The 25,979-nt window shown below is 55.2% G+C and overlaps 2 protein-coding genes and 1 long non-coding RNA gene across 4 annotated transcripts; 1 reads left to right on the top strand and 2 right to left on the bottom strand.

The window, feature by feature from the left end:
• Nucleotides 1-2,228: 2,228 nt before the first annotated feature.
• LOC118501978 lies at nucleotides 2,229-4,186 on the bottom strand. The gene is made up of 2 exons (XR_004904642.1): nucleotides 4,118-4,186; nucleotides 2,229-2,314 (listed from the first exon to the last, which is right to left on the bottom strand). It is a non-coding gene; the product is annotated as an uncharacterized LOC118501978 (long non-coding RNA).
• A 38-nt stretch (nucleotides 4,187-4,224) lies between these two features.
• On the top strand, nucleotides 4,225-9,804 carry PLPPR3 (phospholipid phosphatase related 3). Its single transcript, XM_028521148.2, has 8 exons — nucleotides 4,225-4,491; nucleotides 4,805-4,925; nucleotides 6,795-6,980; nucleotides 7,065-7,206; nucleotides 7,303-7,498; nucleotides 7,595-7,652; nucleotides 7,823-7,996; nucleotides 8,355-9,804. Exons 2-8 carry the CDS (start codon nucleotides 4,851-4,853, stop codon nucleotides 9,696-9,698), a joined length of 2,175 nt encoding a protein of 724 aa, XP_028376949.1. The 5' UTR covers nucleotides 4,225-4,491; nucleotides 4,805-4,850; the 3' UTR covers nucleotides 9,699-9,804.
• Nucleotides 9,805-10,251: 447 nt separating this feature from the next.
• Nucleotides 10,252-24,007, bottom strand: PTBP1 (polypyrimidine tract binding protein 1). Of its 2 annotated transcripts, XM_028521641.2 has the most exons (15): nucleotides 23,891-24,007; nucleotides 20,831-20,861; nucleotides 17,011-17,086; nucleotides 16,611-16,783; nucleotides 16,361-16,507; nucleotides 16,106-16,276; nucleotides 15,923-16,033; nucleotides 15,667-15,841; nucleotides 15,318-15,395; nucleotides 14,460-14,608; nucleotides 13,265-13,298; nucleotides 12,753-12,845; nucleotides 12,448-12,664; nucleotides 11,975-12,052; nucleotides 10,252-11,883 (listed from the first exon to the last, which is right to left on the bottom strand). In XM_028521641.2, exons 1-15 carry the CDS (start codon nucleotides 23,896-23,898, stop codon nucleotides 11,751-11,753), a joined length of 1,674 nt encoding a protein of 557 aa, XP_028377442.1. In that variant the 5' UTR covers nucleotides 23,899-24,007; the 3' UTR covers nucleotides 10,252-11,750. The 2 variants fall into 2 exon arrangements, with proteins under 2 accessions (XP_028377442.1, XP_028377445.1); XM_028521644.2 differs by lacking the exon at nucleotides 15,318-15,395.
• Between the last annotated feature and the right edge of the window lie 1,972 nt (nucleotides 24,008-25,979).

The following is a 25,979-nucleotide window of genomic DNA, read 5'->3' as shown; positions in this document are numbered from 1 at the left end:
ACCGACAGAGCTACTTGGCCAGGGCTCACATGTTTGTGTTTTGAGACACAGAAGCAAAAATGTGGGCTTCCTGGCCACATGGTATGGGAGGAAGGTGAAAATGACACAGGGAAATGAATTGCTAAAATAGCAAGGTTTTAGAGTGGACTTAAGAAGCAATTTACTGGTTACCTGTCCATTCAGCAGCAGAGATGGTGTCGAGGTCACTGACTCCAGGCAGGTGCACATTTACACGTTCCTGTGTGAGAGCCCACTCAGGTCCCAAAGATGTGTAAGACCTCAGCTTCTTTTCTGGGCCCATTAGCTTCCCCCTACCTTCCAAAGCTGTGGGGTAGCTGGGGGTGAGACAGGTCAGGGTGAGAGAGCTTGCTCTCTGTACCCACAAGCAGGACAAGGTACTTCTTAAGCTGTTTTCCCCTCCTTGGGGACTGGACCCCACTCAGCCTGGCCCCTGGCCCCTATGGCTTTGGGAGTCTGCCGACTGGCAATGGAACGGGCTGGCCCAGGCACTCGCCCTGGGTGAAGCAGCCTAGTGTTGTAGCCACAGGTGGCCATGGAGGTTTAGGGACAGAATATTGCCCCACTAGTGTGTGATTTGGAAGGGAGACAGGTATAGGGAGTCCACACCTCCCTAACCTTTAATTTTTTTATTTATTGATTTTAGAGAGTGAGAGAGAGCAGGGGAAAAAACCCACTGATTTGTTTTTCCGTTTATATATGCATTCATTGGCAGCTTCTTGTATGCGCCCTGACTGAGGATCAAACCTGCAACTTGGATGTATTAGGATGATGTTACCTGGCCAGGGCCTGAACCTTCCCTTCAGCAGATTGAGTCTGGATTGCGGCATACGAGCTGAGATCTAAAACCGGGGATCCTGGTCCTGTCCTCTGCCTCTCAGAGTCCCATCTGCCGGGAACTGGGGGGTCGGGGGGCAAGCCTTGCAGAGGCCTTCTCAGCCCTTCTTCTCCAATAGTCCAGAAGCCAGAGGACTGAGAAGAGGACTGGGACCTGCCACTGCAATAGGAGGTGACCCTGCTGACACGGACATTCTTAGCCAGAGAGAAGAGGTGAGGCTGGCGGTGCCTCCTGTGAGAAGCTCCTCGTGGTATTAACACTGGCTGTCTACTTTTCCTCCCGTTTCAGTACAACCTGTGCCCACAGATGTTTCCTGTCTTCACTTTTATTTATTTTTAAAGATTTTATTTGTTCATTTTTAGAGAGAGGGGAAAAGAAGGAGAAGGAGAGGGAAACATCCACATGCCAGGGGAACACCATCAATGGTTGCCTCTCACACACCCCCAACCCAGGACTGGGCTGCAACCCAGTCACGAGTCCCGACTGGGAAATGAACCGGTGACCTTTCGCTTTGTGGGGACGAAGCCCAGCAACTGAGCCACCCCAGTCAAGGCTTGTCTTCACGTTCAGTCTTGAGCTCCCAGTGTTTCCCAAGTGGGGACAAGAGGTGGAAGGAGCCACAGTCTGCTGAAGATGGAAAATGGGGTAAACAGACCTCAAGTATTCGCTCGTCTCAAGGCTCACTCCAGTGCCTCCTGAGCAGGGGGTTTGGGTGACGGAGAGGTAGCAAGCGACTGTTACTTGCTCCTTGTATCCCAAATTCCAGAAGGGTTTAAGTCTCTGAACTGCAGCTGTGTAGCTGGCTGACTAGGTGATGGTGTCTAACAGGGTGTCTGAACACAGAGGGCCCATGCTGTGTGGGCTTGAACAGCGTGGCCACACGTGTTGGACCGGAAGTGCACATACACACAGGGAATTTATAGTCCCGGAGAGCGCCTCCTGCCATTGTGGGGTGGGAGCGGGGGGCTTTTCTATGGTGCACTATCCCAAGACTGCTGATTCAGAGGGCTGTGTCGGAACTTCCTCCCAAGCTGTCCTCCCTTCCCAGGCCGAGGTGCAGCTCTTCCCTTGGCCACATAGCAAGCATCACTGTGCTTGAGAAACCATGGGATACTGACTGGTCCTACCTGGTGCTTCTCCCCCCCATCCTGGAGTTACTGTGCTTCACCCACTAAGCTCACCCTTCCTGCAGAGTCACTTCTTACCCAGATCCCACCTGTCCTTCAAAGTGCTGGACAGACCCAGCAGTCCAATATTTGCCCTTGCTGGCATCTTTGTCCTTAAGAAAGCTGTCACTCTGTTCCATCTTGCTCATTAGATCCCCACCAGGGTGTGAGTTCATGAGTGGCAGGATTTCGGTCTCCTCGATCTCCCCTACTTCTGCCTCAGCTCTTCTGCCTCACGTCTCCTGTCACAGCAGAGCTCTCTGTGCCCTCCTGCGCTCAGCAATCCCAGAACCTAGGGGACCCCAAGACCTTCATAAGTTAGGCAGCCAGAGAATTTCACTCTTCTAACTCAAAGACATACTCAGTCCATGTTCAGAAAACAGTTACAGAGGTATGACCCTCCTCCCTAATTCCTTTCAGAATGAGGAATGCAAAATCTCTGGGGGTAAGTGTTAGATAAGGCAAAGGTCTCAAGGTCTGGGTCATTCTTAGTAAATGCTATTCTTGCTAAATGTTAAAATGTAGCACAGTATTTTGTAGACCAGATGTAAACAGGATAAGCTTGACAGGAACCCAACCTTTTAAGGGCAGCCAACTACAAAGAAGAAATCAACATGTAATTGACAAAATAGTGTATATAAGCAATGGCTAAGCCTCCTCTGGGGAAGAGGTTGGGATAGGAATCCCGTGTTCTCTGGCTGCAAGTAAATAAAACTACCTTGTGACAACCATGTCTCACTTTTCAATAATGCACCCCAAGTGGCGAACCCCTTGAGTTCCGCAGTAAACTGCCTGCTCTGTGCCTCAGTTTCCCCATCTGTACAAGGGGGATATGCACAGTCCTCCCCCTTTCTGTAGAGCTGTGGCGAATATGGAGTTTGTGAGTCTCTGAGGAGCAACCTAGCATGTTCAACACCTCTTGCCTGCTCTAACCTCTTCCATGGCTCCCTAGCGCCCCAGACTCAAGCAAAGACCCCTAGCTGGGCAATGTGCCACCACGGTTGGCTCTTGCTCCATTTCCACCACCAGACTTGATGAGAAGAAGGACCCCCCCACCACCACCTCAGATCTGATACATCCCCAGACCCTCAAGCTGTCAGGAAGTTCCTCCAGGACACCTCTTCATGCTCCTGCCGCCCACGCCCCCACCCCCGGGCCCAGGAGGTACCCAAGAGTGATTGTCCTGTCTTCCACTCTTCCTTCTGCCTCTCAAGGGCTGACTGTAGTCACCTTTCAAGAGTAGATTCCCACAGGCAGTCTAGGAGAACTGAGGCCAGTCCACCACCAGGCCTAGGGAGGTATGACAGACAGGGTCTGCAGCAGGGACACCCCTCTTCCCTGGTCTCACTGGGCAGCCTTGGTGGAGTGTGAATGGCTGACCAGGAATAAAGGCCAGAGAAGAGGCCAATCATGCAGCCCTCACCCCCAACACTTTAGTACAGAGCTGAGTGTCTACGTCTGTCCTAGTTACTGGGGGTCCTCAGTAACTAGGACCTCTGGGTCCTAGTTCAGGATACAGTTGGTGCTCAAGTGATAGTGAATAAATGAACTGAATAATATCCTGTCCGTTTGGGGGGTCTGATGACCCTGACCAGTGACTTTTCAGTTCCCTGGGCCTCCGTTTCCCTGTTTGTAAATGAGGGCTCAGCCAGCCCCCACCCCACAAGGCTGTGTGTGGTAAGGAGGAGATGACTACAAACAGCAAAAGCTGCCTGACTGCGCACCAAAAAATTAACCGCGAGAGGTCTACCCGCCGAGCCCCGAATCCCGGGGCTGCAGGTCCATTACACCTGGGCGGCGGTGGTCTTGGCTAAAGGGCTGGACCGGCAGATCTGAGGGTGGACCACGACAGGCGCAGGGGCGAAGGTGGGCGGGGTGGAGAGAGGCCCGGTTGGGGGGAGGGCAAGCCCTCCACCCGTCTTCTTTGTGTCCTGATCACTCGGTGCCCAGGGAGCTCGCCATGGAAACACATGCGGGCGAGCGGCGGGCACCTGGGAGGGGGGGTAGAGACAGGAGAGACGCAGAGATAGCCAGAGACCCAGGAACCCAGACCCTCGCCCCCGGACCCAGCATTGATGGGACTCCCGAGGCCTACCCTTGGAGGGGAGGAGACTGCAGACCCCGACTTTAGCTCGCGAAACACAGGGACTCCTGCGACCCAGAGACAGAGCAGGAGGGAGTCCAGGAGGCGGGGACCACACGCCCGGGGCCTGGCCAGGACATCAACGCGCACGACGCTTCCAACGCTCCAAGACAAAGAGCCCCCGCCCCTCGCGCCGCATCCAGGCAGCCGCGGGTGCGGGGTCTCGGAGCCTGGCGGTGTCCTCTCGGCCTACCCCTCCCGTGAGCCCTCCGCCCCTCTCTCCCATCTCCCCTCCGCCCCTGCAGGGGAGGGGCCGTGCTTTGTGCTCCGCGCTCCGCCGAGCCGGCGCGGCCGCCAGCTCCGCCCTCCGAGTACCCGTGCGCCAGGTGAGGGGCCTGCGAGTCAGGCCCCGACCCTCGTTCTCCCGGAGGCCCCTTCCCCGGCGCGGGGAACAGCCCCGGACTGAGACCCGTCAACCAGGGTGGCCCCGCCCTCTTTGCCCGACCTTCATCCTTGGTGTGGGGGTGTCAGTAGCCGATTGTTTGTCAGGGCCACGGTGTGGGGAGAAGGCCGCAGGGACACCCCTCTCCCTGGCCTCAGTTTCCCTGGGGGCTCCTGCGCATCCTTGCCCGCCCCTCCCCCGTCGCTGCCTGGTCTCTGGTTCCCGGACTCAGTCTGCGCCTCCCCTCCCTCCTCCAGCGCAGCTTTATCTCCTCCAACCACGGCCTGTGGCACTCGCGACACCATGATCTCGACCAAGGAGAAGAATAAAAGCCCAAAGGACAGCATGACGCTTCTGCCCTGCTTCTACTTCGTGGAGGTGAGTGTGTGGTGGGGGGTCGCCCTGGCAGGGCCTGGTGGAGGTCTCAGTTCCACCAGCCCTGGGGACCCCCATGCTAAGGTACAGAGGTGGCACCACTCGGGTCACCCTTAGGTAGGGGCACAGCTAGGGTGCCTGGGAGTGGGGATCCGAGGAGTTGGGCTCTGCCAGAGGAGAAGTTCAAAGGGCAAAAGGGTGTTCTGGGCTTCCTGAAAAGCCTGGGCAAATGCTGGGAGGTAGGACCTTCAATCTGGGGCTTGGGCCAGTAGCTCGCCTGGAGGGGCTGGAGCGAGGTGCTGGGGATCATAAGGGTGCTGCAGTCAGTGAGGGTGCTGTGTCTTCCTCCAGCGCTCGGGCTCTAGAGCCTGAGGATCTGAGCTGACATCCCTGGCGTGCTGATCTCGGGCACTGGTGCATTTCCGCTACAGGCTGGGCACACAGTGAGGGCTGAGTGAGTGTTCAAAAAGTAAAAGATAGGAAGTGCAACCACCTGGCACATAGAAGTGCCGATGATGACACAGGGTGACCTTTGTCCATTTTTGGAGGCTTGGCACTGACTTTAGTCTCCCTGTAGCCAAAATCTCCCCAACTTGACATGCCCACTGGCACTTGAAATGCTCCTTGGTCACGAGACCTGCTCTTACAAACCCCATTTGGGCATTTCCCCTCTAAGAGCCCCCAGCCTGGTCCCTCCCTCTGTCCTGGCCCTAGCCATGGGGCTTGGGGCATCTGTCCCACTCTGTCCCCCTCTCCATGGGCAGATGGATAGCTGCTGCCTCTCTTAATGCGCCATACAAGGCAGGTGTTAAGGTGGAAGTTTCTCTTGGGCTTCATCTGTGCTCGTTTCCTCATCTGTGAGATGGAGGTGGGAGCTTCTCAAGGCAGCTCCCCTTAGGCACTTGCATACGCTCTACCCTCTACCCCCCATGGTGCCACCACTGTCTGTCCCCTGTGGCTATTTGAACTTGAGACCCTAGGACAAAGGCATAGCGTCCCCTAGGATGCTAGGGGAGTTTGCTTCCTCAGAAGATTCTGCCAGAATCTGTGCTCAATGGCTGTTTGAGGCCCGCGTAAATAAACGAGTGAGCGATATTCTGGGCACCATGCTTGCGTGATGTGATCGAGAACAGCTCAGCTTTCCTAGCCTCAGTCTTTCTTTCTGCACCTCACGGGTGGCATAAGCATACGGGACCATCATGTATGCTATAGTGCCCAGCTTGTGTGTGTGTCAGGGGCCACATGACAAGGGTGTGTAGAGGACAGCTGCATGAATTAGCAACTCAATGAGTTCATTTGTTCGTTCATTCAGCGCCTGCCATGGCCAGATGTCTGTGTTCTTTTGGCTGAGGGGCAGGTTGGCACAGAGGTTTTGGGGGCCCAGAGGAAATAAAGTAGTACAAGGGGTGGAGAGATGAGTGGCCAGGGAGGGCCCTTCTGAGGAGGGCTGAGCACCAGAGGGAGTGTCTGAGGGCATCCATCCATCCTTAAGAGAAAAATTCCAGAGGCAGGAGCGTGTGCTGTTTCTAAGTTGTTCAACGTGGCAAAGGGGGCTGGAAGGAAGAAATAGGTGAATGAATTGGGGGGGTAGGTGGATGATGCATGAAAAGAAGGAAACATTGGTGGATGGAGGGATGGGTAAATCCATGGATTTATGAATGAGTTCACGAGTGCAAGAGTAGCCACGATGAAAGGATGGACAGTGGACGCTGTACAATGAGTGGTGGGTTAGCCACCGCATGATGGATGAGCCGACCATCGGGTGAACTGAAGCATGGACAGGTGGATGGGTGGGGGGCTTAGTGGATGGGACTGAATTCACAGACAGGTAAGTCAGTGAGTAGGTGTGACTGGCCAGCCATCTCTCTGTAGCTGCCCATTGTGGCATCCTCCATCGTGTCCCTGTACTTCCTGGAGCTGACGGACCTCTTCAAGCCTGCCAAGGTAGGTTTCCAGTGCTATGATCGCACGCTGTCCATGCCCTATGTGGAGACCAACGAGGAGCTCATCCCGCTGCTCATGCTGCTCAGCTTGGCCTTCGCTGCCCCTGCGGCCTCGGTGAGTCCCAGCGTCCCCAAAGGGTCTCGGTCACCCTGTGGGCACCCCTGGCCAGGATCCAGCTGAGCAACCCCCTGTCGGCAGATCATGATGGGCGAGGGCATGCTGTACTGTCTGCAGTCTCGGCTGTGGGGTCGTGGAGGTGGCCCAGGCGGGGCTGAGGGCAGCATCAACGCTGGTGGCTGCAACTTCAACTCCTTCCTGCGGCGCACGGTGCGCTTTGTGGGTGAGTCACTGAACACACCCAACCCTCCATCCACACCCGGGACTGGGCAGGTTCAGCCCCCAGCTCCCACACAGTCCCTGATCCTTTCACCCTCAGGCGTCCACGTGTTCGGCCTGTGTGCCACAGCCCTGGTGACAGACGTCATCCAGCTGGCCACAGGCTACCACGCGCCCTTCTTCCTGACTGTCTGCAAGCCCAATTACACACTGCTGGGCACCTCGTGCGAGGCTAACCCCTATATCACCCAGGATATCTGCTCTGGCCACGACACCCACGCTATCCTGTCTGCAAGGTGAGCCGGCCCCAACTCCTTTCTCATTTAGTGTGGGGAGACTGAGGCACAGAGGGATTTGGGATACAGCAGGGCTTACTCAGACACCTCCTACAGGAAGACCTTCCCATCCCAGCACGCCACGCTGTCGGCCTTCGCTGCAGTCTACGTGTCGGTGAGTCCGGGCTCAGGCCTTGCCCACCCTGACCCACCCCGACCTCTCTTACCCGACCCCACTCTTGCCCCGCCCACATCTGCCCCAACTGCCCTGGCCCCGCCCTCCCCGGGCCCTCTCTCTCCCCCTGCCCCCCTTTTCTACTACGCTGATCACCGCACTGCCCCTAGATGTACTTCAACTCTGTCATCTCCGACACCACCAAGCTGCTCAAACCCAGCCTGGTGTTCGCCTTCGCCATCGCCGCGGGCGTCTGCGGGCTCACTCAGATCACGCAGTACCGCAGCCACCCTGTGGACGTCTACGCCGGCTTCCTCATCGGTGCCGGCATCGCCGCCTACCTGGTGAGGGTCTGCCCAGGGAGTCTGGTGGCCATTAGGCTGGTCCTGGAGCGGGAGGTCTGAAAGGGGCTTCTAGCCCCTGTGGGGGATGTCTGACGGGGAGAGGCACAGGCAGCAAGGCCTGCCCCTGCCCTGGGGGACTCTGACAAGTCCCTTGGAATGCTGGAATCAGAATCTCAAGGGCTCAGACCTGCCCATTGTGCAGAGTGTGAGTGACCAGAGGTGAGAATTTGCCCCACTGGGGAAAGATAGACTTTTCCCATTGAAGGCCAGGCCTCTCCTCAGACCCCCAAGTCTTTGCCTGGTGGGGACTCTGATCTCCGGCCTCCGGCTTCACAGCCAGCCTGCATTTCACCCCCAGGCCTGCCACGCGGTGGGCAACTTCCAGGCCCCGCCCACAGAGAAGCCCACAGCCCCAACACCCGCCAAGGATGCACTGCGGGCCTTGACCCAGAGGGGCCACGACTCGGTGTACCAGCAGAACAAGTCCGTGAGCACCGATGAGCTGGGCCCTCCAGGGCGGCTGGAGGGCGGGCCTGGGCCTGTGGCCCGAGAAAAGACCTCACTGGGCAGCCTGAAGCGGGCCAGTGTGGACGTGGACCTGCTGGCCCCACGCAGTCCCATGGGCAAGGAGAACATGGTGACTTTCAGCCACACACTGCCCCGAGTCAGCACGCCCTCACTCGATGACCCAGCCCGCCGCCACATGACCATCCACGTGCCGCTCGATGCCTCCCGCTCTAAGCAGCTCATCAGCGAGTGGAAGCAGAAGTCGCTGGAGGGCCGTGGCCTGGGGCTGCCTGATGAGGCCAGCCTGGGGCACATGCTGGTGCCTGAAGAGCCCATGGCAGAGGAGGAAGAGGAGGAGGAAGAGGAGGAAGAGGAGGGGGAGGAAGAGGGCCCAGCCCCACCCTCGCTCTACCCCACAGTCCAGGCCAGGCCAGGCCTCGGGCCTCGGGTCATTCTCCCACCAAGAGCTGGGCCACAGCCACTGGTGCACATCCCTGAGGAGGGGGTACAGGCGGCAGCTGGCCTGTCCCCCAAAGGCAGTGTGGCTGTGCGGGCTAAGTGGCTCATGATGGCTGAGAAGAGTGGGGCTGCTGTGGCCACAGCCTCCACCCAGCCCCGCATAGCCAACCCGCCCCGGCTGCTGCAGGTGATTGCCATGTCCAAAGCGCCAGGTGGACCTGGCTCCAAGGTGGCAGAGACTGCCTTGTCCTCCAGCTCCAGTTCTGACTCCTCACAGTACCGGTCACCATCAGACCGCGACTCGGCCAGCATTGTCACCATTGACGCACATGCACCCCACCACCCTGTGGTCCACCTGTCTGCTGGTAATGGGCCCTGGGAGTGGAAGGCTGCTGGGACCAAGGGGTCAGAGGGTGAGGGTAGCTATGAGCTAGGGGATCTAGCCCATGGCTTTCGTGGTGGGCCCAAGCCACTGGGTGTGTCCCCTGGCTCATCCGTCAGCGATGTAGACCAGGAGGAGCCAAGATTTGGTGCTGTGGCCACGGTCAACCTGGCTACTGGTGAGGGGCTGCCCCCACTGGGCGTGACCGACGGGGCTCTGGGGCCGGCCAGCAGGGAGTCAACGCTGAGGCGCAAAGCTGCTGGCCTAGCACTGAGCGAGCGGGATGCCTCCTGTGAATCAGAGGCTGAAAGCTACTACCACAAAATGCAGGCAGCCCGCAGGTTCAAGGACTGAGCACCCGGGGGCTCTGGGCTGGGGTGGGATAAACAGCATGGGGGAACAAGGGGATCAATAAGTGAGGTGTTTTGTGATCAGATAATAAAACATTATCGGAATCCTGGCTCCATAGTTCTGGTCAATGGTTCTTCCAATGCAGGCAGACCTGACCACCCACAGGGGCCCCAGGTTCCTGGCCCAGTGCTCTCAGATGGTGTTTGACTGAGGGGGGCCTGGCCCTTCATGGTGGGAAGCCACCGAGGAACAGGACAATGGGTGATATCCAGTGTGCCAGAGGGCCGAGCCACAAAGTTCTATCTGGTCTGCAGAACCCAGAAAGTTGCCCTATCAGACACAGGTGCAGACTCCCCAGAGACCACCCTACAGGAACAAGTGGGACTCCTGAGCAGGGGTCACAGGACTGCAGACCTGGATATCAAATCCCACCCACGGATAACCCCTCCAATCTTCCTTGTCCTAAGTTGGGGACAGGGGGAAGAGCAAAAAATGTCTGAATTCACACAGAAGAACAGCAGTGAAGACAAGCAGGCCCAAAAAAGAGGGAAATGAGTGCAGGATACAGAGAATTTATTCAAAGTCCAGTACAGACTGCCCAGACTGCCTTCCACAACGTGAACAGAGAGCCTGCAGAAAAGGCAAGAGTTGTTATAAAATCGCTTTAATTCGGTTCTCTCCACATTACAAGCCGTCAGGCGGGCAGTGGAATGTGCCATGCTCCACATTACAATACTGAGCCTGTAATTGCTGGTATCAAAATATACATTTGTGTCACCATAAAAAAACAAAACACCCCTGCATTTTCTGCCCCTCATGCCTTACAACTGGTATAAAAAATTATAAATATTTAAACCCTTGTCCCTACCCCAACACGAACACTCAGGGGTCCAGGCCCCGAGAAGAGGGGCCGGCCAGCACAAGGTCTGTGCACAGGAAAGCCCCTTGGACACGTGAGTGCAGGACTACACAAGGTAAAGGAGACAGTTAAGACTCAACAGCTGTTGTCCCACCTTAAGGGGCCCCAGCGTTAGAGGCAGACAAAAAACAACTTTGGTCCAAAATTTGCAGGATATTAGAAACCCTGAAAGTTTAAGAGCCCTTGTCCTCCCAAGCCAGAGGACAGGTTAGGTGTAAGGCGTCTGGAGGTCTCGGGCCTGGGCTCGCTAGAAGAGCCTGGCTCCTCGGTGGCCCCCACTGCGTCTGCCCTGGAAACTAGATCCTGCCCTGCAACTTAATTACAAGGAATAAAATAAAAGTACAGTATACAAGGTCATATAAGCAGGAAATTTAGATTACACTCATACCATTTTTATCATCTTGCTATATAAAAGGTTACTTAAAACTATGTCTTTTGCATATAAATGAAGATTAGAATATTTGGTCAACTGGAAATATTGCTAGGCACAGACATCTGCAACTGCATCAAAGCACAATAGATTTTACAATGAAACAAAGCTCCAAGCTGAAGAAGTGGCAGGGATACACCCTCAGGGCAGGGGTCTTAGCCCAGGAGGGGCACCTCAAGCCAGGAGTGGGGTGAGGTGGGGTGGGGAGAATCACACACTTGATTAAATGAGATCAGTGGGATATCGGGAGAACTGGGATTTTCGGCAGATCCTGCAGCTGGCAGCCTCCTCCCATGCCAGGCACATGATCCCTGCAGGAGCCTTGCCCCTCAGTTCCCAAACCTCTACACATTTGCTACTGCAAGAAGGCCCTGCCAGAGCAGCGGGTTTTAAGGCACAAGAAAATGGAATGGAGGTTTGGAACTGCCCACCCTGCAGGCTGCAGAAGGCACAGGCAAGGGGCCAGGGAGGAGCAGGCATAATGTCCATGTGTCACCAAGAGCCTGAGGCTGGCACCCCATCTCCCCAAGGTGAGCAAGGTGAATTAGATTTAATTTTTTTAAAAACAGGTAAACTGATTTCTCTTTAAAAAAATAGAATCTCTGGTCTTTTAAGGTCACTTCAGCTGCTTTTAAAGTGGCTATTTTCTGGAATGATGGAAGTTGTCACCGGGACAGCCCGGCAGGCTGGTCCTTGGTGGGGGAGCCTAGATGGTGGACTTGGAGAAGGACACCCGCAGGTGGTGGTTCTCGCCCAGGTCATGGTTGTGCAGGTCAATGAGCGCCTGGATGGCCTCCTCCACGGAGCCCATCTGGATTAGCGCCATCTTGCGGTCCTTCCTGTGGGGACAGGAGAGGGATAGGACATGAGGCGGAAGGGAGGAGACGGGGAGGAAGGAGAGGACAAGTAGGGAGAGGGTTTTGTGCTCACTGGAAGAACTTGAACCCTTTGACAACTCCACCGTTGCTGGAGAAGAGGATCTTCAGGTCATCCTCAGATACAGAAGGCCTGTGGAGAGAGGGAGACCTGAGCCATGGGTCCTCTGAGGAAGACCAAGGCTACAGCTACTCCCTTGAGGACGACAACTCTGAAGAGAGAAGGAAGACCTGGGGGATGCTCACCCTTTTAGGGACCCAGAAATAGGATACTTAAGAATAATTGTATCAAAGTCTACCAGAGTCACAGAAAACATTCCATTTGGCTTCCAAAAATGATGCCAAACAAACAAACAAACAAAAAACCCCCACAAAACAAATAACAACAAAAAAACCACCCATCACACCTCTTCCCTCAGTTGTTTTGGGAGTGTTCAGAAAGGACAGAAGCAGCTTGTAGCAAGACAACCTGTCAAAAGCCTAGGGTTTCAGGAAGGGCCCCACCCTGCCCACCCGTGGGACACCTACGGGATGTTGGAAAGATGCAGGGTAGCTGAGGGTGGGAAGATGTTCTGAAAGTTCTTGGAACCAGGTTTCTTGAAGCGGTGCAGGGGTGAATTCCCGTAGTCCTTGGTGAGGCCCTGGTCTTCCTGGCCCTCGCGGGGCAGTTGCACGTTTTGGTGCTTAGACAGCGTGATGCGCACGGGTTTCCCGTGCAGCTTGTGCCCATTGAGGTGGCTCATGGCTGAAAAGGTGAAACCCGTGTGACCCAAGGCCCCACAGGCACATGTCTGGCCCCCCACTCCCATCCCAGGCCATCCATCACCCCTTACCCAGCTGTGCCTGGCTCCCGTCGGCCATCTGTACCAGGGCATTCTCCTTCTTGTTGAACAAAATCTTCACCCGCTGCACATCACCATACACGCCTTCAAAAGCGCGGGGACAGGGCCCTGAGCCTGGGATCTGCTGCCGCCTCCCCCACCAGCCCCCGTGACCCCGCACACCCTCACAGGGCTGGCTCTTCCCGAAGGTTTGCTATTCTGCCTCTGGGAACCTGCATCTAGTCACAGGGATGTTACCAGGAGGACTACCTTCAGCAAAGAAGTCATAAAATCCAGAAAAGGTCAATTGCCAAAGAGCCATCACTTTACATGCTACCAACACGCTTAACTGCGAGAGCATGCAGGGCAATGAACCATGCGTGTCTACGAAATCCAAATAAATACACAAACCGAAGGCAAACCAAGTAACGAGGCAGAAATGCAAACTCATAGTACATCTTAGGGCATAAAAATAACCTCAATTAAATGAAAACAAGATAATAAAAGTGTGAATGATAACATACCGAAAAGAATAAAGAGGCTTTGGGGTGTGACTCTCTTTAGAGGACAGCAGAGCAAGGCAGCGGAGGGACAGGGAAAGGGAGAGGTCAGGGGGCGAGTTGCCATCGTCCACCACGAGGAGGCAGCCCCGCAGGCGTGCAGGTTGATGGATGATGAAGTTGTCAGGATGTTAATATTCAAGGGCAGGTTGGTTTCCGGAGAGCAGGGTTTGAGGGGGAATTTTGTTTTTATTTATTTATGGTTTTGTTTTGTTTCAAGCAACAACAGGAAGCAGAAGTACCGTGCAGTCAGTTGGCAAAGAAATTCCGGATCAGAAAAAAAAATGGGAAAGGGGAAGGGGAGAAAAGAAAAAAAAGTAGCAAAAAACACAGGTCAGTAAATACATAAGAAAATCCGCAGTGTTCCATCAGTCAGATCTACACACATTACTAGTCACAGGTCCACCTCGTGGAGCAGGCAGGAAAGCACCTGTCCGCACAGTGAGCAGGAGACGCTGCTGCCCCTCCGGCCTCGCCCTGCTCCGACCAAGCCCCTTGCTTGGCTCAGTTCCCCGGAACCTGTGTCTCCTGCTGACTGCTGCGGGGAAAGTATAAACGCTCACACAAGCACGAGGGGTGGAGTCTGTTAGTGAGGCTTCTAGAGCATCTAACTCAGACAAGGCACCGGCCGCCCCAGGCCAAGAGATCACAGGAGTGGTCAGATAGATGAGAAAACAGTCTGAAACGCTAATTGAACATTAATCCCATCTTTCAAGAGTTAAATATTTTGAGCCTTGATCTCACTCAAGCTCCCTGAGCCAAACTTGGCCCGGAGACAATTATAGGTTGGCTGTTCTAGGAACTGCGACTCCGAGTTGTGGGGGCAGTGCAGACCATGGCCCTCCTGAGCAGAAATGCCCAAAGACCTCTTCAGACAGAGGCGTGTTTGGCTTGAAATTTTATGATTACTTTCATGTACTGAAAAATATTTCAACTCTGAACACTATGGAATTAGAAATTAAACCAGGACATTAGGGGAGATCCCAGCCCAGGGGGAAGGTAGGGGAAGATGCAGCGAGTGCAGAGTGGGGCTGCACAAGGACTGGCCTGCGAATGAGCTCCAGGGAGTTACAGGAGCGTGGCCTGCTGGCAGTTTGCACTAGGACCTGAGAGCACAACTCCCCTACTAGACTGGGAACAGCCTGGAAGAGCCACGTACCTCGGGGTTCAGGTTGCTGACCAGCAGGACAGAATTTCCAGCACCTGCCAGGCCTGGGATGGCAATCCGGCCTGCTGCTGCCGCCGCCGCCGCCGCTGATGGGATGGCCAGAGGGGCCAGGGCCCCATGCACATTGGGAACAGAGAGGCCTGCAGAAAGAGAGGCAGTAAGGAGATGAACAGCAGCACCTGCTTTCCACCAAGAGAGGAGCAAAGTCCTGCCCATCTTCATGCAAAAGGAGTTATACAAAAGGCGCCTGCACTCTGCCTGTCCTGGCCAAGTGGCCTGCTGGCTCCTCCATCCTCCTCACAGCAAACTGCACTGGGTTTGGACCCGGCTACATGCGCCCATACAGCACAAAAGCTCTAGAACTCCATGGATGCAGAACTGAGCCTTGGCCTTGTGAGCATGCAGGTGCCCATCACCATGCAGATGGCATGCCGGGCAGGACACAGCAGGCTCAAGACCTCATGACTGTCACATGGTGACTGTCACATGGTCGGGTGCCCAGCCCCCAGGAGGGATGCTCAGGTGTGCCCGCCCAGCTCATGCTGCTCTGCTTACCAGGACACTTAAATTCACCTACTAGGGACACAGCCCTCCAACCACTGTGTGTACACGTCCTTGCCCGGGAAGTGCTTAAAGGAATCAGACCAGAAACTGGGGGGTTAGAGTATTCTCTGCATGGCCCTGTCCTACAACTACCCTGTCCAGGCTCCTCAGAACCCAGAGGCCCGCGCCCAGGAAGATGGGCTCCCCCCGTGACTGTGCCCATTAGCTCGCGTGTTGGCAGAGCTACTGAAAGGTGTGTGGGCATGCACAGTCGGCTGTGGGGACCAAGACCAAGTGTTTGAGTACCTGCAGCTTGAGGAATGGCAAAGGTGGGAGGGAAACCAGCTCCTGCATACGGAGAGGCTGACATTATACCAGGTGCACCTAGAAACAAATGAGACACTAACCATCGCACCCACAACCTCCGCCACCAGAGCCAAGTGAGCCGCGTCAGTGTACCCCCACACCCAGCAGGCAGGTCCAATGTCCGCCTATGCTGGGTGCCACGGCCATGTAAGGAGTAATGGGCACCAACCTCCCTGGGCGCGGGGCAGGCACCATGGGACTCCTGGGGCCTGAGCACTTAGAGACTGAGCTATGTGTCCTGGTCTACCACGGCACATGGTGGTACTGGGCACCTCACTAGGCATCTTACCAAAGGCTGCAGCCATGGTCTGGTCCAGGGAAGGCTGGCTGTCACCAGAGGGCAAGTCAGGACGAGTATAGTCTCGGCTCTTGTCATTGTTGTACTTGACATTGAGGCTGGTAAGCTTGGAAAAGTCAATGCGGAGCGTGCAGCAGGCGTTGTAGATGTTCTGCCCATCCAGTGACTGCAAGGAAAGATTTTGAGTGGCGAGGACCCTGGTGCCGGGAGACGTACAGGCAGGCAGGCACCCCCCGGACCCACTTACCAGCTTGGCGTGTTGGGCACTCACAGGTTCAGCATACTGCAACAGTGCCTGGAACTGGTTGTTCTTGGTGAAAGTGATGATTTTCAGAACTGTGCCAAACTTGGAGAAGATCTACCAGAAAAGGAACAGTCAACTTCTGCCCAGAGCCTGGGTGAAAGATGGGGCACATAGATCCCACCTCACCTGGTGTAGCACATCCAGGGTGACTGGGTAAAAGAGGTTCTCCACAATGATCCTGAGCACTGGACTCTGGCCGGCCATTGCCATCCCGGCATCCACAGCAGCGGCCGAGGCAGCTAGCGCCAGGTTCCCCGACTGAACCGAGTTCACAGCGTGTAAGGCTGCCTGGGCCCGCTGTGGGGGAAACAGCTGTCAGTCCCCCAGGCCCACACCAAGGGCCCCAACCCAGCCCCCAGAGCGGATGAGGGGGTGACGCACTGCCTGGTTGGGGGAGCTGTCAGTCTTAAGCTCCTTGTGGTTGGAGAACTGGATGTAGATGGGCTGGCCGCGAAGCACAGGCGTCACGGAGGTGTAGTAGTTCACCATGGTGTTGGCTGCCTCCTCTGTGTTCATCTCAATGAAGGCCTGGTGGGGTGAGGGCATGAGCTGGGCCCACATCTCTAGAGAGAAGCCCTGCACCCCGCCCTGAGAGGAGGCCCAAAGCCATTGCTGGGATGGGCTCACACACCTGGTTTTTCCCTTTGAGCATCAGGAGATTGGTGACCTTCCCAAAGGGCAGTCCCAGAGAAATGACCTCGCCTTCAGTAACATCACTGGGGAGCTTCCGGATATGAATCACTCTGGAGGGCACACCTGCACTTCTGTTGTCACCTTTGAACTTCTTGCTATCATTTCCGTTTGCTGAAAAGAGGGGTCGTTTGTCTTGCACAGGGCAACTCCCAGACCCCCACATTGGGTCTGGCCTGCCCCCAAACCCTAGTTCCCAGGTAAATGTGTCCATGTGTGAACTGGGGCTCAAGATTACAGCCAAAGTCAGTACACCCTAGACGTCCCCATAGCACAGAGCATACTTGGACACAGACAGGGAGCCCCTGTGGCAGGGACTAAGGGCTGTGGTTAGCAGTTACCTGCGGAGGCCGAGTTGCTGCTCATGATAAAGGGTCCGTTAGTAACGCAGGCAGAGAAGAGCTCGTCCGATCCCCGCTGGAAGAGAGGGTGTACTGGAGCAGGGATGGAGGTGGCCTGGCACATGGCTGCAGACCCCCTCTACGCTGCTGGAAGAGACTGTCTGCCCGGTACCTGTCCCACCTTGAGATGGCCTCATGGTCCTCCTAAACCCCCAGATGTAGCTGCTTTTCCAAGACAGGGGCCTGCATGTCACTCCCATATCTAGCTTCTGGGGGACACCCTTCCTCGACCCTTCCTCGGTCTGTGGACAGGCTTCAAGTCAGGTGCCTTAGTGGCAGTAGGTCCAACCAGCCACCTTTAGACTGTTGAACAGTCTTCAATTCTCACAAAACTGCTCGCAAACTTGAAAACAAAGCCCCCTTGTCACGCTGCACCTACTCCCTTGGCCTTAGGAGCTTGGCCTATTTTCTAGCTGTGTGAGGACACCTGAGCCACAGCCTCATCACTCACTGACCAGAAACACTACCTCTCCGCAAGTCTGCGACACTATCCAGTGACTACCCAAGTGACCGAGAAAATGGGGGCCGAGGGCAGATCTTGAACTGCCTGTCTGCAGATGGACAGGCTCCTGTGACTTCTGACCTGCCTATTTTCTTTCTTTCCAGAAACAACTTGTTACTTCTGAGTCTCAATCTAATTGAGTCAACTCCCTGACATACTAGACTGACCCTGCTGTGGGGTTAGACTTAACGACAAGACTGCTTTACCCCAGGGGTGAGCTGGATCAGACTGTGCAGTACTCAAGTAAGAGGTGCAGGCCTCAGCCCCTACCCCAGGACTGCCCTGCTAGGAACAGGAACATGGGCACCAGGAGCTTGCAGGCTCCAGGACCGGGGGTGGGGGGGCGGCACAGCTGTAGCAGGGCTCCATCAACAGGAACAAGGACAAAGAATGGGAACCAGGGCAGGGTGTCACCCCCCCCCCACTGCCCTCAGTCCCCCCTAAGGCCTGTGGCAGGAACAGGAAAGACCAGCTCACCCAGGCCTCCAGCTCTCAGAGCTTAAGAGCCGCACCCCTTCTCCCTCAAACTGCCTTCTCTCAAGGACACCTTATCTTTGCCCTTCCTCCAAACTGCCAACTAGTTGTTACTCAAACCAGCACAACCATCACGCTTGCAATGTTGCCATGTGGCCACCCATCTTTCACCAGAAAAACTCAGGTTCCTTGGAAACCCTTGGAACCCCTCCCCTGCCATGGGTGGTTGTTGAGGCCTGAAAGGAGACAAGGTTTACAAACTGCCCTTTGGGAAAAGGAGCAGGAATGACACCACCACTGGCTCCCTTCTGTGGGCACGTCCCCTCATTGAGGACCCCTGGCTGCACAAGCACCTGAAGAGCCACTCCTAGCTCCCCATCGCCCAAGGCTTCATGGGCTGCACAATGGAGAGGTGCCTACAATTGCAGTGCAGACCCAGGGCTGTAGGCGCTTGGCCTAGAATGGGAGTTGCTAAAACCCTGGGGGCTCAGAGCAGAGAAATGCAGTTAGACTGCTGGTCTCTTGAGGGCTGACATCTAACAGAAAGTGAAATGTTCTACACCTACCATGATTCTGAGCTTTCCTCTGAGTGGACACCCAGTGATTCAAAGCTCAGTACTGCAGGGACAGACCTCAGTGGGGACAAAGCCATGAGGCAGAGCGCACTCACCACAGGTAAGTCCCTTCCAGTGTCTGGACTAGGAGCTCTGACCCATGCCTTTGCCCCCATTTCAAAGATGCCCCCCGCCCCCCCCGAGTTGGACAAGGGCCAAGCACCATGTGCTGGCTGAACAACCTTAAAAAGGGCCATCCTGACTGCTGTCTTTGACTAGTGCCAGGCAGAGTGTCATTTGAGGGGTAGCATTCTTGGCTCTCAATAGCATTCCCATGGCAGATGGCCTGGTACTCCCACAACATCTGTGGGGCAAACTGTAACCCTTGTCCATCCACATTCCCCCAAGCCCTCCTCTCCCTGGACACAGGCCTGGTCTGCTAAGCTGCAACACCCCTCACTTCAAAGCACAGGGACACTCAGATGCACATAGTGACCAGCAGCTCAGAAGCAGAATGGCCATTGAGGCAGACACTCCAAGGGCAGAACCCTAAATGGACATGGCCAGGCCAGGTACTGAGGCTTCCCAAAGGCTGTGACTTGAGCACAGCAGGGCCAGGCTGCAGGCACAGCCACACTAAGAACATGATCCAAGCAAGGCTCAGGGAACAGTCTAACTGCTTCTGGACAGGCCACCCAGTGGACAGTGCCCTCCCCAAGCAGGTACTTAGGAAGATCCCATGGCACCTTCCCCAAAGTCAGTTAAGCATCTACTGGAAAAGCCTAAGCTGTGTGCTGCCTGCTCCCAACAGCATGTAGGGGGAACCTTTGCTTTTTAATCAATAGCTAAGCATCATTAACCTCTAGACTCCTCTAACTTATGGCAGTTTACTCTAGAGCTAGGATGGTGGTCAGTGGTGCTCAGAATCCAACTGTGCTGCCTTCCTGGTGAGCTGGGACACAGGTACCAAGCTGTGCTGGCAGAGGGCCTTAGCCCTGCACACCAGAGCCTCAAGGGTTCATCCCATGTAGGTCTGATTCTGGAAGCAGAGGTCCCCTGGGACTGGCCAGAGGGGCAACTCCAAGGACAGCCCAGGGAAGAGCTGCTGTAGCTAGAAGCAGACAAAACCAGGTGGGTTATGGGAAGCCAGACATTTTCTACAATGGTTATGAACGCTTCAGATGAAAGTCTCCCTCCTCCCGCCACTGAACAAACAGGTTTTATCTGCAGGAAGATCAGGACAGGCAGAATGTGAAGACAAGACTCCACCTGGAAAAACTGAAACCTGGCCCAACAGCGTGGTCCACTGACCAAACCACCTGCAGTGGACTCCCCAGCCCCCAGTCCCTGCCAGCACACAGAACCACGTCAGCCCAGGTCTTCCTGGAGGCCACGTTCCTGGGATACACACAAAGACATGGTCCTCACCTGAGGGGAGGGCCACCATGGCCCTCCTTCCTGTGCAACAGCAGCAGCCAGCTCTGCCCTTTCTACAGCTTAAATGTCCGAGCATTGACAACAGCACATAAAAGGGATCCAGCACCTGTTTTCCTTTATCTTAAAAAATGCTATGGGCCCTGGCTGGCCTGTGAACCGAAAGATCTCTGGTTTGGTTCCCAGTCAGGGCACATGCCTGAATTGTGGAGCCAAGTCCCCAGTTGGGGGCGTGCGAGAGGCAAGTGATGGATGCATCTCTCGCACAGATGTTTCTTTCCCCTCTAAAAGTAAATTAAAAACAAAACCCCAAAAACAAAACAAAACCTGCAATGCCATCAAAAGTAGCTCCTGTCTACCCTGCTATACCACCAGCCACCCCACAAACTCCTTAGGGTACAATCAGGTTTTGACCTTTTCTATATTGAACCAAGGACACTTAGGACACTCTGGGTGGATACCCTTCTCAGCCACAACCACACATCCCAGGACTCTCGCCAGGGCAGAGAGGAGAGACCCCAAACTAAGAACAAAGGTGCATTTACTACTGAGGGACCACTCAACCCACACCACTTGAAACAGCCTGAAATGGACTGGATGCAGACAGGGCAAAGGAAAGATGTCTTTAGAATTCCTGGCCTGCAAACCCTCCACCCCACACGAACTACAGACCACAGGAGAGTTGCTGTCAGAAGGAAGTCTCAGAGCTCAGCAGCAGGAGGGAAGGGGCCCACACGGGCAGCACCAGATTAGAGGCCGCACCAGCTAACAGGGTAGCAGAGTCAGCAATGCCTACCTTTGTACCAACTGCTATGTCTGGGACAATGCTGTAAAGAGAAAGAGAGAAAAGAACATTAGCAGGTGTACTACATCAGCTGCTGCCAGGGCTCCCGGGACAGGCTGGCCAGCGTGGGCCTTCTCCTGCTGCACAAGCCCCGCCCCCCCCCAAGTCCTCAGATAACTAGGAAGCTTAGGGCAGGGAAGTGAGCTGTCTTCCATTTAATCTCAACTTGAAAAGGAGCCATCATTGTCCTCCAGCTCCCCTCCCTCCCAGCAGGACCCCAGACAAAGACACCCCCTCCAAAGCCCCAGGAGGGACACTTGATGCTTGTTGTTAAAGGATGAAATGCGTTGTTTGCTTTCTAAAACCTGGAAATGCTTGGAGAACATTTTCAAGCATGGAAGGAAGACCAGTGAGAAGACAACTCACAAGGCCCTGAGGTCAGAGCTCCAGGGGGTTGAGAGGGGAACTCAACAAGGGGACTCTGTTCAAAGAAAGGCAGGCTCCCTCAGAGAAAAGAGACAGCAGAGATGAAACAGATTAAATTAACACAAGTTACTCATCAACCTGGCTCTGTGTGATTGGACTTTCTCCCTGCCAGAGGCCCAGCTCAGGTGGATACAGACATTCCTACAGGCCTCAACTGGAGACTAGCTCTCAGCACAAACATAAAACCCTCTGAGGGCTTCTACAACATGGCAAATGTAAGCTGACAAGGTCCTCAATGACTCATGGAGAGGAACTTAGTCACCAACGTCCCCCACCAGGTCACCTGGATTAGTGGTCTGTGACCAGAGCCTACCACGAATGTCATACAAAGATGGCCCCCTCACCCAGCCATGGAAAGGCTGGTTCCAGAATGGGCAGAAGGCCCTGGAGCAGCTACCTGCACTATAACCCCTTTGCTCTTGCCCTCAGAGAGGCAAGTTCAAGGCACCAACCCACTCCCCACCCCCAGAAACAGAATGACCCCAAGTGCTGAGCCTTAGTCCTGCTACCTGCACTCCTCGCCAGCTCATTTTAACCCACTACCTCTATTGTAGGGCCTTCACTATAAAAAAACATTATGGACTAGTGTTAACAGAAATTTTAAAACTTTCTGAAGTCAAAGAAAAACTTCCCAGGAAAACTGAATGAAAAACTTGCAGCTTCCTATCTGCCAACCCAGGGCAACTCACTATTTCCTACTCCCTGGGAGGGCCCCTCTGGCACAGAAAAGTTTTACATAAAATGGCCCTTCTTAAAAAGGTTCCCAAACCTTCCAATAAAAGGCTTGGCTTGGCTGCCTAGGTAACACCACACTATCCACAAAAGGTTGCAAATGGGACTGGACTCCCAAGCCACACATGGGGAATGAAACACTCCAATGGTCCTTGAGTGAAGCAAAACCAGATGGCTGGACCAGATAGTTAAGAAAATGCTTTCCCCCACTTTGCATCAAAATTTCCCCACAGGGGGCCTAAGTACCCACTTGTGTGCACCCACAGCCCAGGTCTACTGGTTTGGAAAGGGATTCTCTGGGTGGTCTACCCAAACCTGAGATCACAAGGACCCAAGATCACACTCCTCATGCCCAGTTTTTCTAAAAAGCTGAATTAAATTCACTCAGCCTGAAACCTATCATTTCAAACCCAAAGTAGAGGAGGTGACCCTCCGGGAAGACTGAGGGAAGGAGGGCTTTCAAAAATCAAAACAATCAGAACTACCTTCAGAATCTTCTGAATTAATTTTTTGTAATTGAATTTATTGGGGTAATGCTGGTTAATAAACGGTAAGTTTCAGACATGCAATTCTGCAATTCATCATCTGTACATTGTATTGTTTACCACCCCAAATCAAGTCTCCTTCCATCACCATTTACTCCCCCCGACTAAATATTACCTTCTACCTCTCCCCAACCCACTTCAGGCTTACTTTGTAAAAACAGAACCTAACCATGTCAATGGGAAACGAAAATAATTAGGCTAACTCGCAAAATGGAAAGGCACTATTTAAAGTTAGTTTCATTTTTAACAGGTTCTGTCATTTCCCCCCATATCAGAAACATCTAAAAAGGGCTCTAACAAAATAGTTTTATACCTTGACCTTAAATGTCAGTGTTAAAGTAAAAAATCTTTGGAACTTCAGATCTGTTCAAGGCTAGAGGATAACTCACAATACACTAAGTAGATTACTTCACCGTTGCCCCTCCCATTTCTCTGGTCCCGAGCACACGCACAAGCCCAGGAACTGATTACATGTGCACCCAGGGCCCCTTCCCTCTTCTAATGTGACCAGTCAGCCTTCTACACTGCTTGAAGGCTCAGGGTCCGGTGTTCAGGCCCACGTGGGTCGCTCCGCAGGATCTAGAGCCTGGACCTCCACGGTTTGGGTGGGGCAACTCGTGCTTAAAGAATTCCCAAACAAGGAGCCCGGGGCTGGCGAGAACAAAGGGGGCGCGCGGGCCCCTCCCCGACACCCCCGACCGTCCTTTGTGGGAAGCCCAGGGAGGAGCCGGGCGGGGGAGGAGAGGGCCCGCGCCCTTCCGGGCAGGAGGGCGGCGTCTCCCGGCCGCACCCGGGATCGCCGCGGGCGGCGGGGGGGGGGGGGGCGAACGCACAGTCCGCGCGGCGGGAAAGGCCGCGCACGCGCACCACAGCCTGAGGCGAATGCAAGAAACTGCGCACGCGTGCGTGGGGGCCGGACGGGGAGCGGGAAGGGCCACACAGAGCGTGCGAAGAGGGTACGGGTAGCCGGAAAAGCCACATGGGGCGCGCAAAAGGTGGCGCGGGTGGGGATCCGCGGGAAGGGACGTTCAGCCGCCGCGTGCTTGGGAGGAGCCCCAGGAAAGCCGGAAACGAGGACAGGGGCGGGGAGGGTTGGGCCTGGCTGATCCTGGCCGGGAGATGTGGACCACCTCGCACCCCTGGCAGCCTCTTCCCGCGCCTGGGAAGAAGGGAGGAACCCCGAAGAAGCCTGTGGGCCCGGGGCGGAGCGACAGGCGGGCCATCGCTCCGAGGAGGCGCCGGCGGCGGCAAGAGAAAGGTGAAACGTGAGGGGGGGGAGACGCAGGAAGCGCGTACAGACACAACTCACCCGTCCATTGCACACAGAGGAGACCCGGAGGGGACGGAGTGGAGGCGCCGGAATAGCAGGAACCGACCCAACGGCTCCGAGTTATAGACTCACAAAATGGCGGAGACGCCTGAACACGTCCCTCGCGCGCTCTGCCCATTGGCTCCCGCCGCTCAGGGAGGGCGGGGAGAGCGCCGCGGGCCCCTGCCAGCGCCTCCCAATGGCTAGGAAGCCACTCGACGGGTGGAGCCAAGGGTAATGACAGACGACCATTGGAGAAGATGGCTGTCCGTCAGGGCTCAAGGCGGAAATGGCCCGTGGAATCGGGGGAGGGGAGAAAAGCTGGGAGCACGTGTCGAGGCCTGAGCCAGTGAGCGAGCCGCTCTCCTGCGTGGAGCTTTGGGGGAGAAGCCATCTTGAGAGTGGGTACGTGGCGAGTCAGGCGGCGGGAAGTGTTCTTCCCCCGGGCTGCCGCCATCTTGCATACGGGCAGGGGTCGTTTACTTAGCGCGTGAAAGCAGGGTGGAGTGTCGCCATCTTTGAGTCGGGCAGGACACCTCAGGTGCTCCATCTTGCTTGTGGGCGCGTGGTAGAAGAGTCTAATTCAAATTGAGGCCTTAGCAGGTGGGCGGGGGAGGGGGGGGGGGCAAAGGCCATTTACGCGTCCCAGAAGCCCCAGGTCTCACTTGCCACTGCTGGCTACCAACCTTGGAGGTTGGATGTGGTCAGGAATCGCGCCCGACCGTTCTTAGTCTCAGCGCAGCGAAGGCCAAGTGCAGTCTGCTCTCTGGCTGGAGGGATGGGGAAACTGAGGCCAGGGGTGCAGAGAGGATGCCGCCCACCCTGCACCTGAGGAAACAGGCCAGGAAGGAGACCCGCACGGGACATAGCCCGCCCTGTACAAGAATAAACTGAGTCCAGGGCGCAGAGAGCAGAATCCTGCCATTATGGGACATTCGGAACGGGGTGCCTCTCCATCCCAGCAGCAGGAAAAACGCCCTACAAGTATTCCCAAGAGTGCTGATTCCAATAGTTGAACAGAGTTGTGGCTGACAGAGGTGCCCTTCAGAAAGCACCGGAAACTAGGGCCAGCTGGGTGGGGAAAAGGGGTCCATATGAGGTCAGAGAGGCCAAAGCCAGGAAGGCTGCTGGTCGGTTGTGTCCTCCAGCCCTATTAGAAGCACCAGTAGCTGACGGGCATCGCAGGCTTGACAAGGTTCCCGGTGTGGAGTTCAATAAACAGAGGAAGCTGTTATTATAGTTTGTTGTATGTCCATGCTGAAGAGTTTTTATTGGGCAGCAGCCTAGACAGGGAGAAGCAATGACATTTCTCTTTTCTCTGCCTCAGGTTGGTTTCATTTCACCAGTGAGCTCTTGTGGGCTGGGCAATAACACTTTCAGGGCCTTGAGGTCCGGGACTCTGTCCAGGAGTCTTGGAGCCATAGGGCTGCCTCAGATTAGGTGCACAGCTCCCTCCTTTATCCTCTCATTCTGAAGGCCAGAACTCTGAAATCAAGGTGTCAGCAGGGCCATTCTTCCTCCAGAGGCCCCCAAGCTCCTGGTTTGTAGGCACATCACTCTAGTTAGTCTCTGACTCGGCGATCACTTGGCCGTTTTCTGTTTTCTCCCTTATTCTCTCTGTTCCTTCTCCGTGAGTCACTAAAAAGGACACTTCTCATTGGAGTTAGGCCCTACCAGGATAACTGAGGAAGATATCAGGGTCCCCTAAGACCCTGAATCACAACTACAAAGGCCCCTTTCCTGAGTAAAGTCATACTCACAGGGTCAGGGATTAGAATGAGAACACACTGTTTTTGAGGATTCCAGTCAACCCACCACACCATCTGAAACTTGGACCAGCAACAAAAGGTTGTTGGCGGGGTCCCCATGATTGCAGCTAGGCTCCGGGGAGGTGGGGGGGCCTCGTGGTTACCAATGCTTAGGGCCCGCCATGGAGAATTAGATCCGTCCCTCTGATTTATTTAGGGGCAGGCCAGCCTTCTCTCTTTGTCTTCCTTTTCCCTTCTCGGTGCTTTCTTTCATCCTAGTCTTGCCAGCCAGCTGCCTCACTCATGAATGATTCAGGGTTAGGGACTGCATGCTCACCTTG

Source organism: Phyllostomus discolor, chromosome 8 (genome assembly GCF_004126475.2).
Source record: "Phyllostomus discolor isolate MPI-MPIP mPhyDis1 chromosome 8, mPhyDis1.pri.v3, whole genome shotgun sequence".
Taxonomy (NCBI): Eukaryota; Metazoa; Chordata; class Mammalia; order Chiroptera; family Phyllostomidae; genus Phyllostomus; species Phyllostomus discolor.
This window is presented reverse-complemented; position numbering and strand designations above follow the sequence as displayed.

Excerpts from the sequence above, each read along its gene's own strand:
- PLPPR3 (XM_028521148.2), top strand. The coding sequence starts at position 4,851 with ATGATCTCGACCAAGGAGAAGAATAAAAGCCCAAAGGACAGCATGACG. Across the intron at positions 4,926-6,794 it reads CCTGCTTCTACTTCGTGGAG|CTGCCCATTGTGGCATCCTC; the intron begins GTGAGTGTGTGG and ends ATCTCTCTGTAG. Across the intron at positions 6,981-7,064 it reads TCGCTGCCCCTGCGGCCTCG|ATCATGATGGGCGAGGGCAT; the intron begins GTGAGTCCCAGC and ends CCCTGTCGGCAG.
- PTBP1 (XM_028521641.2), bottom strand. Across the intron at positions 12,846-13,264 it reads AAGCCTCTTTATTCTTTTCG|GCGTGTATGGTGATGTGCAG; the intron begins GTATGTTATCAT and ends GCGCTTTTGAAG. Across the intron at positions 11,884-11,974 it reads AAAGGGTTCAAGTTCTTCCA|GAAGGACCGCAAGATGGCGC; the intron begins GTGAGCACAAAA and ends CTGTCCCCACAG.